The sequence below is a fragment of the Sinohyriopsis cumingii genome, chromosome 12 (genome assembly GCF_028554795.1).
Source record: "Sinohyriopsis cumingii isolate HCF-2022 chromosome 12, ASM2855479v2, whole genome shotgun sequence".
Classification (NCBI taxonomy): domain Eukaryota; kingdom Metazoa; phylum Mollusca; class Bivalvia; order Unionida; family Unionidae; genus Sinohyriopsis; species Sinohyriopsis cumingii.
The window spans coordinates 19756066-19777852 of record NC_142972.1 but is presented as its reverse complement, the minus strand read 5'-3'; the positions used below and the strand labels follow the sequence as shown (position 1 = coordinate 19777852).

General features: G+C 38.3%; 1 protein-coding gene across 1 annotated transcript; it reads left to right on the top strand.

Moving 5' to 3' along the window:
* The first annotated feature begins 612 nt into the window (after positions 1–612).
* LOC149786055 (vitelline membrane outer layer protein 1-like) lies at positions 613–21521 on the top strand. Its single transcript, XM_089978141.1, has 3 exons — positions 613–839; positions 13559–13768; positions 21231–21521. Exons 1-3 carry the CDS (start codon positions 660–662, stop codon positions 21504–21506), a joined length of 666 nt encoding a protein of 221 aa, XP_089834267.1. The 5' UTR covers positions 613–659; the 3' UTR covers positions 21507–21521.
* The last annotated feature ends 266 nt before the right edge of the window (positions 21522–21787 follow it).

Here is a 21787-nt window from a genome sequence, read left to right as displayed (position 1 = left end):
TCGTGTGTAGAGAAACAGAACATGTAATGTGTGCAGTATGCACGAGACAGACATGACGATTACATGATTAGGTATGTCGTAAGATTAGTTGCAGGTTAAAGGACAATACTTAGAGCCAGTTTTACTGGGTGACATCACCGTATATACGACAAAAATTCGTTAATTCAAAATTTCATTTGTAAGTGCTACATAAACGGGAATTGTGAGAGCTTTTGAGTTCAATATGGTTGAAAAACAACTTTTTAATATGCATTGCCTATATTCTTAAATAAAACATTGTTTACATATAGATACAAATTAAACACGAGAAACAGCTTTGCTGATGGGATTAGTAACTTTTTATTAAATTAAAAGCATCAAAGATGAGTTTAATTTGAATACCTTTCTAAATAATTTCCCCAAAAACCACATTTTTGTGGTAAATTTAAAAATCCAACTGAAACGATTACTTGTTTTGCTGGAAAATCCTACAAAAATGGTCAGCTAGCAATGTTTACAGACAGTTTGGGCGCATTATCAGTGAACAGTTGACATCAAGGTCTGTTTATCTGATCCCTCTAAATGACACAGTCACAAATATACTGATAAAATTGGATTCTGAGTATTTCAAGGTATTAGACATAGCGCTTTATAATTCTTCACTGGTAGTTTCCATCAACATGGTCGATGCTTTCGTTTTTCTGAGCCTGGTTGTCTTCGGAGATGCCTTCCTTTTAATTGAAAATGCCCCAAGAAGTGCCGTGAAGATCCTAGCCGTTAGCAATGGTGGATCCTGGGGTACCTGGTACCAACCACAATATTGTCCCAGCGGGTCATACGCCGTTGGATACAACATGAAGGTACACAGAGACAATTTTAAAAAATGTCTGGTTCTAAATATCCATAGATAACGTTTTCCGTATTACATACGTACAACACACACAAACCATGACATTTAGGACGGCATTATAACGTTCAAGCATCCATATGTATCGAACATATATTTCGCTTTGCCATTTTAAAATTATATTAGATAGAATCAACCTTTTTTGTCACTGATATAGAAAATCTTAAGCATGTGTTATTTTCAGTCAAAATATATCCCTTGTTAAACAATTGTTTTCTTTTTTGTTATCAAATGTGGGGGGAGGTAATTTGGGGGTAGGGTTCTTGGCTAAACTATTCTGGCAGCGGAAGAAAAGATACACGTGTCGTCAGTTTTATTACGAGTTTTCTTTTACGTGTATTGTGCTATAAACTGCCAGTTGTCAATTCACACAGCAACTAACGCTTGAAGGGATGACGTTATCTGTTGTATAAAATTAATAAACGCACAAGAAACGACATAAAATTATTAAAATTTCAATCCAATATTATGCTTTGTTCTTATATCAGCCTTTAAAACAAAATCAGGACCAATCCCGAGAGGGCCGTTAAAACCTTCATCCAAAAGAGAAGCCTTTCAAAACACTAGTGGGACTCGGCAAACTCACATATCAGATAAAATCAAGTAAGCTAGTTATTCATATGTTTAGAATTAAAAAATACAGATAAAAGCACTACACACACACACACACACACACACACACACACACACACACACACATATATATATATATATATATATATATATATATATATATATATATATATATATATATATATATATATATATATATATATATATATATATATTCAATTTTAAAATTCCCTGATATTATGATGCCGATCCGGTACGTTGGCTTTCTCTAATTCTATTTCCGATAAATAAAGTAATTATATGATGTTTAGCAAGTACATACTTGAAAATTCGAAGATTATGAACTGCATCCTGATTTACAAATTAAAATACACGTCAGTTACAATATAGAAAAAGAGCGGCTCTTATTTCTCTGCGTTTTTATAAACTTTCTTCGACTGGATAAGCTAACAGGATTGCACGTTTCAGTCAATACTGTTGATAAATGTATACGGATACATGGCTACACTTCGCCCAGCAGTGCAACGCGCGCACTTTTATGTAAGATTGTAGGGATCATACATGTTGGAGGGGGTGTTCGTTGGGGGTCTTTTGGGGGTGTCCGTTATGAATGTTCGCCAAATCCCGAGTGGTTCTTTGAAGCTCGAGCCAGACGAGCGAGGGTTTCAACACACCTGAGTGATTCGGCGAACAATCAATATTCTTACAGAAAAGTAAAAACAAAAACGTTTTCATAAGCAAATTAAGGTTTCCGTCCTTAAGGCGCCTTTTTGGATATTGACTTCACTTAATCAATTTCCGGTGAGGAGCACGTTCCCATCAGCTGATGTACAACGTGTCGATCTCATTGGCGTCACGCAAGTCCAGGGCACCAGCATTGAAACTCTTATGCTTTTTAGAGATAACCACTTCTATGAATAACTGAATTTAGTCACGCTCACAATGTACCCAAAGCATAGAGAGTTTATCTTTAAAAGTATTCGTGACCTTGGAATGGTAGATTAAGTGTTATTTACTTTTAAAATGATGAATTGCTTTCTTAACATATGTACCAATAAAACAGCCCCTATAATATTCCAATATTTGGTCTATGTTTATATGGACCAAAAGAATGGGCTTGGGATTTACGGGAATGAGGCTCATTCTTCTCTAGCTATGTTTAAACTCGCGTCAGTGAAGCTGATTTTTTTCAAATTTGTCCTCGTGGTTTTTATTTCCTCACACACACACACACACACACACACACACACAAGCACACACAATCACACACACGATGACTGCATGTATACGTTAAGGTGAGAATAACGTATCAGTATATATGGCAGTTTTGACACTTCTGGTTTTGTGTTGAGTGTATTTAACTTCTTAAAGCTTTTATTTGTCCTGTTTTTTATTCCCTTTATACACGTTTCGTATGACTTAATGACTGAAGAGATTTTGCAAACTAAGATCCTTTTAATTTGTTTGTGTACAAGATGTAGAACAAGACGAATTAAAGTGTTTAAATCACAACCTGCGAAGTCGATATTCGTTTTGTCTTAATTTTAGTTTGGTTTATCGCGCCATTATAATGATAGCAATGAAAAATAGTTCATAAAACACTTTGTTCGAAATCGGAATACTCTCCTCTATTTCCGATGCAAGTCTTATTTACTATTAACATCAGCTGTCTGAGAGAGACTCATAAGTAGAAGTGCCGTAGAACTAGGACATCTTGAAGTCACGTTCAAGCAGATCTCTCGCGTTCCAGGTTAGTTCATGCATCTTCCGCTAAAGTAAGTAACACACAGAAAAATGTACTACTTGCAACTATTAATCCAGAGTGCGTTGCTATACCTGGTTCTCTCTCTCTCTCTCTCTCTCTCTCTCTCTCTCTCTCTCTCTCTCTCTCTCTCTGGATAGTCCCTTCTGGCTGATTAGGCGGCTAAGCAGATATGCTCTTTCCCCGCTGGGAAGGCAGATGGCAAGAGCTGCGTAGATGGCGCAAGGATCAGTTCATGTGCTGTAGGGACCAATGGCAATCCACTGCATCCGGACTTGTCTCCAGACATATGAAACTGTCATGCTACTGGATTCAAACGAGTGAGTGATGGTGATACTGCGCAACGGTTCAGCCTCTTTTGTATCTACTTGCAACATCTACGACAGTCAACGCGTATTTGTATGTGCACCGTTTTTGTACATCATGTAGTAAAAACAAGATATCAGCCTGATGAAATTCATTGGGTGTGCTGACATCAAACCGTTCATGTTGAGTCGTTCTGTGACGTGGATGATAAATTATCCATATAGCCTGTCGTGACAACCAATCTGCGGCTACAGCATATGTGAGTTTTTTTTAATTGCAGCTGAACCTCTCCAGTATCCGATTGGACAATAATAAATCGACTCCATTTTGTAATTGTTTGGCGGATAATTGCCAGCTCCTAACGCTATTTTACCTTTCATCGCCGATCTTATCAACTAATTTGTGAGTGATTCTCGTATGTTTTTAATCTTTATCGAATTCAGTGTGTGAATTATCTTGACAACCGCAATATGTCGCTGTTGTAGATCTGGATTTTTATACGCAACATCATGAACATGGCACACATGATCAATCGCATTTACAGGAAATTTGCCAGGTTTTGGTTGATTGTTTTTTCATCAAGTCTAGTATCAAGGCGAGTTCCAGGACCACAATAATTATATCCTGGAAGATGGTTTTCTCCATGATACTTAGCCCATGATGGTCCATGTGCTCTACCGATGCTCTAGCAATATCGCCATCAGCTGCTGAAACAGGAATACTCACAAATTTATATTTTTGTGTGCCGCATTTTACGCATTTGCCTGTTACAGACGGCCTGTTATTGCTCAACGTGGTTGCTCTCAGAAATTTTTTACCAGTGACAGTCTTGCATCCAACACAATATATATAAACTCATGATTATAAATAATAGTATATCTGTACAATATGAACCTGATTGACTTTTTAGCTGCACATGAGCAAGCACTGGTCAAACAACATCCAGTGTTACCAAATTCCATTCGAGTTATTATAGTTGGTCCATCTGAGTCGGGTAAAACTCAGTTGTTACTCAACCTGATAATGAGGTGGCTCAAACGGAACAAACTTTATTTAGTAGCGCCATTCGTGGATGACCAACGATGTTTTTGTGTTCTCAAGGAATTTAATGAATCTGCAGCGGCCGAACACGATGTTATTGAATTTATCACAGACATCGATGAAGTGCCGTCGTCGAGGATCTTACGATGATATCATTTTTGACAAACAAGCAAATTCAGCCAGAATATGTTCACGGGGCAAATATAAAAACACAGATATCATTTACGTCACCCAGCGGTTTACTCAGATTTCCAAAGTAATTAGTGATAACAATAATTTCTTGGTTATATTAAACGGGGATGATACACATGCGCTACGAAATACTCATGCAAGATGGCGTCCGGGTGACATGGTAAGTTCAAAAACTTCTCACACGTTCAGGAAACCCCGAACAGATTCATCACGATAAGTTTACACGATCCAGGAAAACGTTATCGAATGGTTCTAGATAAAATCTTTTATTAAACAAATACATTTTTTGTATATTGAACCAGGAAAACATCAACGAGATTATCTCTACAATCAAACAATTGTAGCAAGATGGTCACGCGATTCAACTCGATGTTGAAAAAATCAAGGATGATTTTGAGATGATGCAGCAGCAGCATGAAGAGGACAGATAGACACTACCGGCCGAGTACATATTTATCAAATTACTCCAGCGGGAAATGGAATTTCATTGGCGGACTTACATGAACAAATGATATAGCTAAATGCTTGCCCAGACGCGATGTAGCTACCTTCGACTATGTCATAGATTAGATTTACAGAAATCGTCGACGTGATATTGACAATACCAGGCGATACAGGACAACCACCACCTGTTGGATCTTTATTATGTCAGAGAATATCTTTAGAGCCCCGTAACCTCTCCCATTTCGCAATCATCTTCGGAAAATATTCGTCAATTATGACATTGCGATCCTGCTTCATTTTATCGATATATAATCCGAGTAGTTTGAACGTAGATATTTGTTCCGCGGCAATCTTAAAATAATCGCGAAATAACTGTTTGTATTCGCCCCTGGGTAATACAAATGGTTGGTTCCAGCTAATTGTTGTTTCTAACACAGAATTTTGAAAGTATTCTGCATCAAATTTCGCTAATCTCATATGTGATACTATATTAACGATTTCTTACTTAAGACTATCTTTTGAATATTCAATTATATACGGCTCAAAAAGCCCTCTCAGATTGCTTTGTGCAATTTTATGTTTCTGCGTTATTTTATCAATAAACGATTTGCTAGAAACCCCAATCTATGGTTTCTCTCTAAACCTGATTCCCTCGTTTTCGCATCATCATAAAGCCATTCTGGGTGTATTTGACCTCTTTTAACATAGGCTGCCACATCTTCCCTTATATTACTCTCGTCTAGAACTTTCAAAATATTTTTGTCTGTATCTAACAAAGTTATCACCATATTACTGGATTGGTTAAGTTTTTCTTATGTCGCTCTATCCAAGCCCTCCACTAAAAGTGTTGTCTAAGCTCTGGAATTTTTGCTCTAGTATGTTTGCCCAAAAAATAATCAGATCGTTGTGGTCGTGTGTTCTATCAGAAATTGCTGATTACAGCAGCTTTGATTCTTTTCCTGCTATTGATTTAATTCTGCGATGAAGTTCATCATTGATTTGTTCAATTTGATATGATCCTGTTGGGATGGAAATGACCTCCCAGATTGGGGCTTGCCTACCAGTTGCATCAGTTGCGGTTTAATGCGAGAATACCAGTGAATTATTAGCATCTAATCTGCCAAATGATTTTCCTGATGTTTGGCCAACTATAATAAAGTTGTAATTGTGCCAGTGCGATCTTAAGTGTCCGACCATTGGGAGCTCTTATCGGAGATGGAAAACCAATATCGAATTCTGGCGGTTTTGATGTTGCTGATATTATTGTGGTAGTCGGCTGTGTTGTGTTAGTCATGATCTGTTCCAGTCGTGTCATTATTTCTGCAGTCATTATTATCTATACGGCGGAATCTAAATGTGCCGTTGGCAACGTTGGCAACTTTGTTTCCCACAAGGGTGTGTTGGCATTCTTGTGATATCGATAATAAATATCCCTAATTGCAGCAAATTCATTGTCTCATATTGCACCGTCGTTTAACCCCGCTGACAGTATCGATAACATATTTATGTCGCAGAGTAAGTTATTTCCGAGTATTCGTTCATCTTTTTACTGGCACATGTAGATGGGTGTTTTTCGCGATCATATTGAGTATACCAGCAACACCGACAACAGCAACGACGCCGATTCCAACCCCGGGCGGTATCACGTATCGTCGTTGTTCCAGAGACCAGCAAAGAAAAATGCGTATACAATATTGCAGACGACAATGATTCGTCTGCGATAGTTTTTTTGTTTAATCGAGTGCTCGTCGATAATTTCCTTCAGCGATACCTTCCACGCACATGCTTGATTATACCAAAAGATTATGGTATATACTAAGTTACCAATTGAGGTGTTTTCGCGACGAATTCCAGACACCACCATTATATTGTTGCGTTTAGGGTTTTGTCTTCTGGATTCAGTATGAATATTTCCTCGGCATTTTTATTTAACACAAATGAGACGGTTCCGGAAAATCTATCGGCGGAATGACGCCATAGATATGTCGTAAATATCTAAAAATTAGAGGCGCTAAACACGGAGAGCCTGTACACCCCAGTGACATGAGCAGACTGTTTGATGTAGCTGTTTGCAGTGACCACGTTGCCGTTCCAGACACAACAGTGTATACCTCTTTGATGATCTGAGTCGTGTAAATTACACGTTTTTTGGATTGCCTTGATGTTTCGGCTATTTCAGAGAGCTTTGTGCTGATAACCGTGTGATTTCCAAAGAAATTATCTAGGGTTCTATTTATGTTTATACGAAAATTTGTAAAGGCGGTTACATGATTAGCATATTCAGATCTGAACGTGGTCAGTCCATCGTTATTTGCCATGAACCAAGTCATCATTGGGATATTGCTATTCTCCATGTATTTTTTGTTGCAGCGTCATTGTTTGATTCTGGTTCTCTCGAATTATCAATGCTAATTCCGCCCATGTTGAGTTCACAGTCATTGCATCGCCGGTTTCAGCAATGTACTTACTTATATAAGTTTTGATATGGTATTTTTGTTGTCCACTTATTTTTTGTTGCAACGTTATCGTCTGACTTGGTTCTCTCGCACTGATAATTGTATTTCAGCTCATATCGAGATCGCCATACATTATATCACAAATTTTTCTAATGCTTCCAGTAATCTCCCCAGCGATTGTTAGTAGTGATCCCTTCGAGTTTTTAATCTTACGGGTTTTAGTAAAGACCTCTAATTTATATTCGGTTGCGCCCGGAACTCGCAAAATAATATCTGTCAACGGGATATTGCTCGTCTTTAACCAACAACCTCATTTTGGCCAACATCGGCGAGATGCGAAAGATCAGTGAGTTCATCTCGTGTTGCGTATTTGGATAAATTAACGTCACCCTGGAGCTTGCCTTTAGCAGATCTTCTGTAAATATCTACCATTATAAACCATTAACCTGTTTAAAACGACGCGCGGTATACTCAAGCACAGCTCTATGAGGCGGCAAAACCCCGTTGGTGGTTCATGATGACTATGACATGGCGTTAAGTATCACAAGCACTTCTGGACCGCATATTCTTGGATCCATTATTGTCTGTGTTGATAATGTTGGTCAACGACCAAACTACTATACAGTAAAAGTTCTCTCGGTGGTGCCAATCCATACGAATCAAAATAAACAACTCCACGCGGATCAACTGCGTATGCAACCCACTGAGTACAACGGCGAGAACTTTCGTCGAGATTAACAATGACGGTTTCAACACGATTTGGTTTTACCGGTAATTGATCACGCATGTTAACATCTCTGAATTTTTTGTTTAATCGCCCAGCAGTATCAAATAAATCAAATTTGGATATGGGGAGGTTGAGCAAAACGTCCCCGGCAGCCTTAGACCCTGACCATACAGCGTTCCTGATAATCTTAGACCGCGTCCTTTTTTGAGATGTTCATACCTTGTCCTGTTGCTTTTTTCAGTGCCATATCCGCAGCTGTCATAAACAGCAACAAGTGCAGCTGCTTTGGAGCGGCTGCTGAATTAGTGCTGGGAACGCCGCTAGAAATGGAAATATACCTCCGTTTTTGTTGTGTTGCTGGTCGCATTCACACAAAGATCAAGTCTCCCACCAGTTCTTGATTTATGTGCGTCATTGTAGTACTTGAGTTAACGTTCAGTCAACAATAATTTATTTGGGCCCTGCCATGCCCCTAATTTCAGATTTATATTTTGCCCCGGAATTCTTCTTCGATGCGGATTAAAGTTTTTTAATCTGAACGAAAAATAGTAGATTGGATACAGCGTTGAGAAATCCCGCTGAGATATCTACAGGCTCAAGTCTGCATTCTGATCACGCCCGGTAAATCTCATCAACGATGATACGCACGTACAACAATGTTTTGGCCAAAATTCAGTATTATGGCTCGGATGGTTCTTGATGTCCATTTGTCCTCAGCGAAAACGTAGACACCGCTAATCTATCAAACACCAATGGGTTTTTTGTCTGATCGGTATATCTGGTGGCACGCTGAAATTCCGTGTCGTGGTACTGCAATTCAATTCCCTGCTGTAATGCGATCTGCCATGAAATTGTTCCTGATGTGCCTGGAACTGTGTCTGTAGTCATTGACAACCACGACAGCGTTGATTTGCCGCCGTCATTCATGGAGGACAATAATCGTTGTTCTTTAGTCAACGACGGAGTCATCGTTGGCATTCATAATGCTAGTTTCGACAGTGTTACTTTACCAGCACTACCCACACCAATCTCAGCACGCCAAATAGATTCGTTGTCAGTGGCTTTTCTAACCAGGGTAGCTGTATGTTTTGCTCCGAAGATAACTTTCATAAAATGTCTACAAAATCCGAAGATATGCGACAGTGGTATCACACATGAAAATCCACATCTGAGTTAACCTGAGATCGAGGTGCTGTAAATCCTAGGTTGAATTCTGGATTAACACTCTGTAGTGTAGCAGAATCAGCGGCTGGTCGAGGTATCATTCCTACTGGTTGAGTATTAACTGCGCTAACCTATGTTATTTGCTCCATGAGATGTTGCCTATCTTCAGAAATGTCAGTAATGTCCTTCGTGAACGGACGAGTGGACCGTGAATAGTCATCGCTGTATCTTGTTCCATGAAATCCAAAACTGTATTCTGTATTCTCGGATCTTCACACAATAAATGATGCAAAGCTATACTTTGTCTCTTCATCCCTAGTAGACAAATAAGGATTCGCTGGCTAATGTATTTTATTTTTTTTTTGTTTGGCATTCCACCCAGATCTTTGGCCCAATGTATTAACGACTTGGGCCTACTGTCAAAGTCGCAGTAGTCAGGCAAAGCCAAAGAAAATGAGCATTCTTCTCTTACTTGTGCATCTCTATGAGCTAGTGGTATCAAAAGTGGTTTGCAAGTGTATGGATGAGATCCAAATTAGGTACACACAACACATTTACCAGTAAATTACGAGTACCGTGATGAATCACTTTCGCATTGTGAACGATAAGGCATACGAACGGCATAGATTTAGATGATCACATCTTAGCAGCAAATGTCTTGCAGCATCATAAATGTGCGTCACTCTGGTCTCAGTGCATACCATCGCATTCGAGTTCATGTTCAAACGTGAACTCTGTTGTGGACCCCTCATTTGATTGCTTTGTCAAATTCGTCAGCATTATTGAAAGTGTGCTAAACGCAGAATTTAACTTACAGTTCGAAGTGAGTTCCTCACTCGGCTGCTGTACTGCATTCGGCAGTATCGGTGAAAATGTACTAGCATCGAAATTGAAAAAGAAATTCATTGTGGATCCCTGACTAGACTGCTGTGTCGAAATATTCGACGTCTTTCACATTCAGTTTTTGTCGTCACAATGAAATGGTGATCTTGGAACTTTACCCTGTTTATACTGTTTACTTGACTTTGGTAAACGATCGTCTTCTTTCGTTCCTTTCCAAGTGTGCCAAAATGGTGGCTCTTAAACTTCTTTTTGTCTTCTGAAGTTTGACACCAATATAGATAACCACTTACGTCTCGCTTCAGTTTAAGAAATTTCTTTTAATTGTAGTGCTCGTCCTTATGATATTGTTATGTTGTAGAAAAGTGTCAAACTTATTATTATTTCAACTAACGGTATCCACGATCCAGACAATCTGAGACCCACACACATTCCTGTCTTGCAGCAAATGTGTGGCATTCGTTCGTCCTCCAAACAAACTCTTGCGTGGGTTCAAAGCTCGATGTCGACGACGTCGTAACTGCCACGCATGCGTCTAAATATTGGATCAATTTAGAAAGTCTATTGTACTTGTGTTCATTCATTTCTACCACTTGGTATCCCTGAATTTCTAACCTCAGGCGTCGTTAGCTCGAACAACTCTTCAACTGTAATCTTTGAGATGGAAAACACGTAGGACATTCGTGAGATAAGCATCCCTGGAATTCGCATATCATCTGTGGGTTTTTAGATCCCAGCGATCGACTGAGAGAGACTTCACATTTTCTTTTCTTCACCATTTTTAGCATATTGTATACATTTGTCCTCACTTCAACCCACGTAACAAAACCATCGCAGTTGTTTGACGGAATATCGACGGCTGACAGAGAGGTAGGATTAAGAAGGAATTACCATTAGTTTGTTCTCGGGCATGAACTTCTTTCGGTAGTACACTAATCCACACGCTTTAGCGATGACATAAACTTCCTTCAAAGGATCGATATGTCCATAATCGAGAGATTATTACAGAATTTTTTTCCACAGCAACGGTGTAAAATATTCACTTTGGATCGGCAATATTTCAACATTTCTTCCTGAAAGTCTCAAGAGTTTGAAGATTGAGTTTGGTACCAATCGTAGAATGATTCTAGTCGTTCTATGCGCATACCGTCGGAGACAAAGCAGTGAAAGTCATGCAAATTTGGGAGCATAGCATGTTAATTAGCTTCCGTATTGAAAAAGTGCGGGAAATACTGTTTGGAAATTTCTGTCATTCTAAACGTTTTTTGGCATTCTACTCAAAGGCATGCAGCACAGCTAGTACCTTAATTTGTAATTCGGGAGCGGAGGATTGTTGCGCAGCTTGAGGCTACATGCAATATGGTCAGCGCAACTGTACCAGCCAGGTTATGTGGCATTGGTTCATCGCCCTGTCCACCACTAGCTCTCCGCCACAGATGTAACTTATCGCTTTCTGAAAATATCGCACGTCCTTAATCATCTCTGTGGGCCCACAGAAAACATCTAAAAATAATCGTCTACCTCTAACCTCAGACACTTGATGAAGATCGCCACAGAATCCACGCCCAGGTGTAACACCGGTACCTTTAAAACTTCGTCGCGGAGGACAATCAAGCACCAGAAACTATACTGGACCTGGTTAACGATTTTTTGTTGCTTTTATTTTATCACCGGCTGGGGCATTCACCAGTACGTTCAGTGCCTTGAAATTAACATATAAAATGTATAGAACGCTCATGTAACGGTAGTGATTCTGAAAGGACAGGATCCATTTTTCCTCCTGGGCTCGATAAGGTCACGGACTGTGTCGTCAAGCTTATGCCGCGACAGTTGTTAGTGCGGGCCTTAGGTTGGTGGGCCTGGTTGAAGGCGTAGAGGTGGCACACGTGCTTCTTATTCCTGTATTTGTTTTGATTGCCAACAATATGGATGAAGTATTTTATCCAGGCATAGTAGTTCTCATCGCCACAAATAGGTTCACAGTGTGACCTTAAGTAGCGGGTATACCCTCATTTTTCCTGATTGTCATTTCGGGATTGTAGCGCTCGCACGTGCCTATGTCGATAACCTTCACGAGAAAATGAATTCCATCAAAGTCTAGCTCTCCAACTTGCTGACAATAATTGCCTTGCAAGTCATCGTGATCGTCGGATATAATATCCTACTCACTGTAATGTTTCTTACTTTGATAACGGATCATAGCAGAATGGACATTGGCATAAGAATGTAGCTACAGACTTGAAAGGAGAGGTACTACTAAATACCAAGATTGAATTCATGTACTACACAAAATGCCAGCCAGACCCCATGTTTATATACTCTTCAATAAGCCTATATGTGGCGGCATTAGCTTGAGCGACAAGCTGCTCGATCTCGAAATGCACATCACTGCATTGGCTTCACTCCTGAAACAAGTTGTATTGTATTGGTCGTTCGTCTGGCCTGATGCGGGTTTCTGCAACTTTTTACACTAGTCTAACTTCAGGCCTTCAGGTCTCAAGCGCTCGCGATCGGTGATGTTTTCGCAGCAACACCATGACTTTAAGAATTGTCAAAGCGTTTATTTTGAGCCCATGATTTTCTGACACAGTGGCGCGGTAGTCCTTCAAAATTGCATCAATTTTACCTTACTCTACGTAAACTGTCTGGCCAAAAGCTGAACGGTGCACCTATGAGCCGAAATCGGCTATTTGTTAGTAGTCTTAACCCTGTTCCTCAACGCCGGAACTGACATTTGGGCTGCCACAAGAAGACATGCAAGCCCATTTGCAAATGTATGCCAGGTCAACTCACCACTCCTTAGCAGTTGTTTCAGTTCTCGTAGGCCTTGCCTCACACCCATGCCAGCCCGGATGCAACTATATAACCAATAATGTGTCAGATGTGACCTTAAAAATAGCACAAACAAATATGTTTCTAGAGTATTTGATGTGCTCTAACTGATTGATGTAATTAGGAAGCAGATGCTGAGAAATTCTTTTTAGATAAAAGCGTGGTGATTAATAAGTGTCTCCGGTGTCCATACAGGTTCGTGCCAAAGTTCACAGAAACTGATTCAACCGGATCGTCTGTTGTGATATGGCCACTGCAACAGAAAATCAAAAAGGTTAGCGCCCTGTATATAGGAAACATGGATGAGTTCCATTTTAACTCGCTTTAACTTTCAGATCCAAAAGGAACAACATGATCATGACGATACAGGTCTAAACGCAATCTCCCTGCGCTGTCAGCCATTTGACGTTTCTCGCGACAATGGTGAGATAACATCCGAGGAAGGAGGATGGGGCACGTGGATCGGCTGGACAATGTGTAATACTGATATGGAATCCCAACGGACTTTCCTTACCTCATTCTCTCTGCAAGTAGAGGCGAGTCTGGTGAGTCAAAGCTTAGTTCTAAAACATTCAACCAGTTACAAAGGGTCGAAATATCAGAGTATCACTATACAAGATTGTTCCAAAAGTAACAAATTATGTTTCAATAAAGTAACAAAAACATATCTAGAACTCTGTAAATTTCTAAAACAGTCAATGAGTACAATTCAGCTTACTCAGACAACAAGGTATTTTTTACAGATACAATAGACATGACGCTGGATGAAGGGAACAAAGAAGAAAATAGTTCACATGTATAGACCAAACTATTAAATTATTTTACAAGTTTATATATTTAGAATTAAACACTGGTGAAACAAACTTACAAAATATAACACAATATGCGCTTAAGGATACATTCCTAAATTTTACGGAGGAAATATTGAAAATCAGGTAAGTAATAATAACACTCCAGTGGTTTACAACCTAGAAGACCTAAATGGAATTGATTCCGAGAGCATGCATTACGAAGAGTTATCTCTATGCAATATACAAGGGGACATATACAGAGCTGAACAGGTTTCGACGACCATGTGAATGAAAGATAAATGGTTGTATATGGAAAATGGAAGTATTAATGAGCGGTTTATCAGATGGTAGCAACTAAAATATTATTACTTTAAAATAAACTAATGAAGCACAATACACAGAGAGCAGTATTAAACAGCAGCATTGACAAAATTTAGTTCTTAAAGAATACTCTTTTCTGGAATGCTAGAACAAACGTGAAGAAAACAGCGAATCAGAAAATGATGGAATTTAAATGTACACATTATTAAAATTCTTTTAGATCAAAACACCAGAAAGAAAACATGATTTATAATACCAAATGTTACAGTTAAACAGCCAAATTGTACACCTGAAAAACTGATAAGGCCACTACAATGAAGGTAGTGTCCTGATATGGAAACGGATGACATCACTGGTATATCTGGAAAATGCTGATAAGCATGTGTGATGTCAAACACTACCTTTTGTCTGCGAGATTTTGAGCAAGGCTAAGACGTAATGCATCTCACACAGATGTGATTCACATTTTTTCAAAGAACTAATAATAATAATAATAATAATAATAATAATAAGGACTTTGTATACCTCATAATCTTTAGAAGCTCTAAGCGCATTACAACATTAGACAACACCTATAACATAAACAACATATATAATGATATTATTACAGAAACCAAACACACTGAAATTAGAAAACATAAAAACATGCTGTAAATATTTAAGGTAGGGAACATTATTAGGTCTTTAAGTTTGTTCTTGCAGTCGAAATAAGTGAGTTTTAAGAGCACTCTTGAATGGGATCACTGTGTCTTTGTGTCGAAGTTCAGTGGGCAATTTATTCCACGTTGTTGGGCCCTGATATGCAAAAGAACGTTGTCCATATGATTTCTATTTCGTAGTGGGAATAATGAGTATACGATTGTCAGAAGAGGAGCGTAATTATCTTGCTGGTTTGTACACATGGGTGGGTCGGATAGTTATGTTGGACTAGAGTCCGTCAGTGAAACGTGGCACAGAGAACACATTTTGTGTTTGATTCTGGATCGAATGGATAGCCAGTGTAGGGTACAGAGCAGCGGGGAGGTGTGTTCTGGTCATATTACTCTAAGTATGATCCGAGCAGCTGTGTTTTGAACTTTCTGAACTTTCTGAAGTAGATATTGAGATGAACCAGACAGAACTGAGTTACAATAATCCAGTCTTAAAAATACTAATGAACATACAAGTGTTTTAGTGGCATCAACTGAAAGATATTTGCGAATGGAGCTGATGCGTCTCAGCTCAAGATATGCAGCTTACATATGTTCATGACATGTTGGTTCAACGTGAGAGTACGGTCCAGAGTGACACCTAGGTTTCGTACTGATTGTGTGAATTTAATGTTGGTGTTACTGATATTTATTGTTGAGGTAAAGGATGTGACTGAGAAATTATTTCTGTTGTGATCAGAATGGCCTCATTTTTATCATCATTCATCTGTAGCTTGTTACATGTCATCCGTGATTTCACATCAGAAATGCACGTCTCTACACCTTGGATGGTAGCATCAACTTCAGTTGGGTGGCTAGATTTGTATATTTGGGTGTCATCAGCATACAACTGGTGAGACACTGGATGATAGTATATGATACTTGAGAGCGACTGAGTGTATAGAATGAAGAGACCATGTCCAAGAACAGATGCCTGTGGAACACCAGAACATAGATTAACTGGGCTGGAGTGTATTCCATTTGCAGACACAAATTGTGTCATGTTGACCAAGTAGGACTTGAACCACAGTAAGGCTGTATCATGAATGCCAAATATATGCTGGAGACGGTGAAGTAATATAGCATGGTGGTCTATTGTGTCAAATGATGCAGACAAATCAAGGAGGGTGAGGACTGTAATCTTTCGGCTATCCAAAGCAGAGAGAATGTCATTAACTACTTTTAGAAAAATAATTTCAGTACTGTGGCAAGGGCGATATGCTGATTGTACATTGCTAAAAAGACTGTTTGAATTCAGGTGAGATACAAGTTTGGATAGAACAACCTTTTCTAAGATTTTTTATATGAATGGGAGAGTAGAAACTAGGCGGTAGTTCTTTAAATTGTTATGGTCGAGTTTTGGTTTCTTCAGCAGAGGCTTTACAATATCGGTTTTGAAAAATGATGGGAATTCCCCGGATGAGACAGAGGTATTAATAACATCAGTTAGTGAAGGCAATACTGGATCTAAGCACTCAAGCAGCAGTGATGTCGGAACTGGATCAAGTTCACTTGACTTTGATGCACTCTTCATCACGATTGTACGTACTAAATCCATAGAGACAGGTCCAAATGCTGCTAATGGCTGCCGTTGAAATTCTATATCCCAACTGTATGGTAACGACGAGTCAATTGAAATTGTGCTGTCAAACTTATCTCTAATGGTTTGTACTTTGTCACGGAAGAAATTTGCAAACAGGTCCAGAAGGTCGACTAGAGAGAAGGTAGTTGGAAGTGGTGTACATTTGTTCCTTGCTGCATGGACAATGTTTGTGCCGTTCTTCTTTGCGGCTTCAGAGATTTGCTTATGAATAGTGAGTCTGGTGGAAACCCAAAGCCTCTCAGCTTTACGGCGGTCTCTTTTAGCAGTGCGAAGCTGGTCCCTAACACTGATATATCATGGAGAACACTTTTGAATTGATACTCTGCACTTGGTGGCTGGGGCATGTTTGTCGAGCAATGAACGCAGGCAGTTATCGAGTTGTTCTGCTGTAGGAGGTAGGCAAGTTGTTACGTTTGCTTGGATGTCATGCATTAGTTTGGTTCTGTGTATCATACAGAGGTTTCTCTTAGTAGCAAATAAATGTAGAGGGCTAGGGACTGATACGTTAAGATGGCATATAATGCAGAGGTGATGTGATGCAAGTTCGTGGGATACCAGGGAGGACCGTAGAATATTATCATCAGGTCTATGAAAAATCCAGTATAAAATGTGACCATGTTTATGGGTGGGTTGGTTAACTGACTGTTTGAGGTTGAAAACATTAATGGAATCTATGAGTTTTTATGCGTTTAGGTTTCCGAGACAGTTAAAGTGAAAGTTGAAATCTCTAAGAATAATCAGATTGCCACCTATCGAATTTCCATACTCCAGGAGATTCGGAAACTGCTCCAAAAAGAGAGATTCAATCAGCTTGTTTTTTCTACAAGGAGGAGGGCGGTATAGGCAGAAAAAATGGACTGACAGTTGTTCCAGTGTAAATGTGGTTTGGACTAGTTCACACAATGTGTGGTAGAAAATGACATTTGTGGTGTGGTTAAGACGTTTGATCATGGAGTTCCTTGTGATGACAGCAATTCCACCTCCGCGAGAGTGGCGGGGGAACGACTTGATGGAGTAACCGGTGGGTGTTAGATCGGCGCACTTAGGCTCATCGCCTGATGTTTTTAGCCATGTTTCCGTCAGGAAAAAGACGTCGATAATCTGATTGTTGATAAAATTAACCATTTCTGTGCGCTTTTTACGTTCTAAATCAATATCAAGTATCAGAAGTATCTTTAGTATGCCCTTTTTCCTGTCCATTCTTGTTGTATTCGTTCTTGTAATCTCTTGTCTTTAGCATGCCCTTTTTCCTGTCCGTTCTTGTTGTATTTGTTCTTGTAATCTCTTGTCTTTAGTATGCCCTTTTTCCTGTCCATTCTTGTTGTATTCGTTCTTGTAATCTCTTGTCTTTAGTATGCCCTTTTTCCTGTCCATTCTTGTTGTATTCGTTCTTGTAATCTCTTGTCTTTAGCATGCCCTTTTTCCTGTCCATTCTTGTTGTATTCGTTCTTGTAATCTCTTGTCTTTAGCATGCCCTTTTTCCTGTCCATTCTTGTTGTATTCGTTCTTGTAATCTCTTGTCTTTAGTATGCCCTTTTTCCTGTCCATTCTTGTTGTATTCGTTCTTGTAATCTCTTGTCTTTAGCATGCCCTTTTTCCTGTCCATTCTTGTTGTATTCGTTCTTGTAATCTCTTGTCTTTAGTATGCCCTTTTTCCTGTCCATTCTTGTTGTATTCGTTCTTGTAATCTCTTGTCTTTAGTATGCCCTTTTTCCTGTCCATTCTTGTTGTATTCGTTCTTGTAATCTCTTGTCTTTAGTATGCCCTTTTTCCTGTCCATTCTTGTTGTATTCGTTCTTGTAATCTCTTGTCTTTAGTATGCCCTTTTTCCTGTCCATTCTTGTTGTATTCGTTCTTGTAATCTCTTGTCTTTAGTATGCCCTTTTTCCTGTCCGTTCTTGTTGTATTCGTTCTATGATTTCCCTTGTTTTCGCTTCATTTTATATATTCCAGTGTCTTATATTTTCTTGTTTTCTCCTGGGTTTTCCTCTGATTTATTTTTCTCCTTTATAATGGAACGTTATGGCAAGGATTCCAGTAGCAGTAGTTCCCCTTAAATTCAATCTTATCCTTAACTTAGCCTTATTTTGAAAATTACTTGGAATCGATCTTTTATAAGAAAATACATTTGTAAGTAACGTTATACGTCATCGTGCAACTATCCTTTCTAAGATCGTTTTAGTTAACTTTCAACACTTTAAAGTTAAATAGATGGAAGACAACAAAACATGAAAACAATCTCAAGCAAAGAACCAGTTAAACTAACTTCAAAAAAAATGAAAAGATCCACTTAGAGCTGGAAATGATGAAGAGCATGGTAAACGTTTAAAAGAATTTAAAAAGATCTAGCCGAAAGTTTTAAGAATATAACACATCACAGTATAATGAGATCATACGATATAAAAGATTTAAAGAAGACTCAAACAGCACTAATTATTATTTGATAGGTGGTTGTATAGCAGTTTTCGGCAACTTATTCATTCTGTCAAAAAGGAAAGACTTTACTTTGCGTGTTCTTCTACATACCGCTGGAGCAGTTGCTGCATTTAGTAATGAATAATCAACCAGAGCAGTCTAGCAGATCCTTTATAAAACGTAAACCTCTCCAAATCAGACAACAAGAGCTTGTCTACATTGAACCAAATCCCATAAAGTCTTCAGAAGAAATATTTGTCTAAGCGAAGCTTTGCTAACGTGTTCTTTGTTAATTACAAAAATGTTGAGCGAAATGAAAAGTGTTATCAACACAATTTTTGTCGTGTAACATTAAGCTCTGTTACTGTTTCCTACACCATGCTTTTGGAAAATGCTCTTTAGGTTTACAGTTAGTCGACCATGAGTAACATATTTATAAGCAGTTAAAAAGCGAATAATTCCAGTATCTTTGAACCAGTTCACAATAGACCACATACTAAAAAAAGTTATTTGATTAAACTGTTCTTTGATAAATAGGGTGAAAAATGTTACTCGATAAACAGAGTAGCCTTAATATCTAGAAACCGAGTGACAAAGCATCAACTGAAACAACGTCATCAAAAACTTTGAAAATATCAATGTTTTTAATAAAAAAAAACAACATTTATTTGATCAAGAAGCTCGAACACGACAAAGGCATGAACAACAAATTCAAAAGAATAACCTTGAATTGGTTATTGGCAGGTATGGTAACAGTTTCAGTTTGTGTTGGTGTTTCCTATGCTTCACTGTGTTCATTGAGAATAGCTAATTGTATCGTTGTTCCACTCACCTGTATTTGATCTAGAACAGCAGTTATAAGAATTGTTTGAAAATATTTGAATAATGAAACAATTCGTAAAATGCCCTAGACATCATGATATAGTAATAACTGGCATTAGCAAATTAACAGTGCTGATGATGTTTTAGGAAAGTGATTAAGCAAATGTGAAATTAACAATAAGGAATTTATTTTAATGGTCAACAAGTGTCGCTTGGTGGAGATGATGTGTGATCTTCCACATTCCTTGTGGTTTTAGGTTATCGTTATATAGGAGATGATTGGCCACTGTATTATTGCCCGGATCAAGCGAACGATAAAATAAAATAAAATTAATGCATTGAACAAAATAATTCCTAGCAGAAGTATAAAACAAAAAGAACACGAGCCCCCGTATGTAAAATATAACAATTTAATCAATTACATTAATAAAAATGAAATTGAACATGACCTATGAATGATTCACTTTCTGTTAGAAACAGAGTTACAAAATTTATGCGAAATTCAATTAGCCGTTCTGCTGCACAAATAAAACAAATTTCGTCATATGATGGAGTGACTGACCGAACTCAACTGGTTTCAGCCGGTCTTTTCATCACTGTTGGTAACAGGTCGGCGTTCCGTATTTCTTCTCTCTCTATCTTTCTAGTCTCTTCGGGTTATCAACAGTCTTGGTTATAGACTGTGCTCTTTTCCATTGTGCAGTACAGCTATGGAGCTATTTTTTCCTTCAATAAAAACAACCTTAATACGTGTCAGGGTTTTTTCTTCTCCTGTGATCAACAATATTCTCTCTTTTACGTCCGATATTGTCTTATCGTAATCCAACAGAACTATGGTCAGACGAAAACCCAATACAGATATATACACCCTACCTAAAACTCATTCAAACATTCTATGCTTATCGACGTAAGATATAATATTTAAGATTATTTTCGATTTATTTCACAATGCTCAAAGTTCCTGTTAAATTTTCATTTTGTTTTCGAGGTAAATCAATTATTTGTTGAATTTTAGTAAACTTGGTGGTTTCACTTCTTTCTGTTACATAGTTTAAGACCATAGAGTCGCAACACTCCATTTTTCTTCTTTTTCTTGTTCTTGTTCTTGTTCTTAATCTTCTTCTTCTTCATTGTCAATATTTCATCTTCCTTCCCATCTCTATCATCTTCTTTTCTTCTTGAAAAATATGTATTTTAAGGTATCTACTGAAATAGAGAAACATATCAATCAGCCATTTAACTGATCACATTTTCAAGTCTATTATCAAATTTTAGTATATTTAAAATTGGGGAAGTGCACTGAGCTTATTATTTCCTTCCTAAACACATAGAGTACTTGAAGTTTTATTCCTTCACTCTTTTTCAGTTTAGTGGTGATGACACAGCGGCTGACTACATAAAATTCATGTGCCGTGATTTCGATTCAAGCTTGCACCAAAAAGAACTTTCTCACCCACCGGGACATGGCCCATGGGGCACCTACGGTGACTGGAGTCAGAGTTGCCCATTAAATTCTGCTATCTGCGGAATTCAAACCAAGATCGAACCGTTCCAGGCAGGGGGTATTTTGTTCAAGGGCGACAACACGGCTCTCAATGACGTCCAATTTATTTGTTGCAATGATACATCTCATGATATTTAAATATATATATATATATATATATATATATATATATATATATATATATATATATATATATATATATATATATAAGGCACAAATGAACAGCAACGAACAGCAAAACGCTCAGTCTTCGTGTTTTTCTTTTGCCCCTCTATTCTTGCTTTATTTTAAATTGACTGTTATGAAGAAAGTAATTAATTATAAGTTTTAAAAGTATGATTTGCTCTCACACCTTCTGAGAGGTCAATAACAGGCCAAGAAATGTACATCAATATTGCCAAATATTTATTTATAAATCC

What these genes read in the sequence shown, in the direction of transcription:
- LOC149786055 (XM_089978141.1), top strand. Translation starts at nt 660, where the DNA reads ATGGTCGATGCTTTCGTTTTTCTGAGCCTGGTTGTCTTCGGAGATGCC. An exon ending in CCGTTGGATACAACATGAAG is followed by an intron (nt 840 to 13,558) that starts GTACACAGAGAC and finishes TTTAACTTTCAG; the next exon opens with ATCCAAAAGGAACAACATGA. An exon ending in TGCAAGTAGAGGCGAGTCTG is followed by an intron (nt 13,769 to 21,230) that starts GTGAGTCAAAGC and finishes ACTCTTTTTCAG; the next exon opens with TTTAGTGGTGATGACACAGC.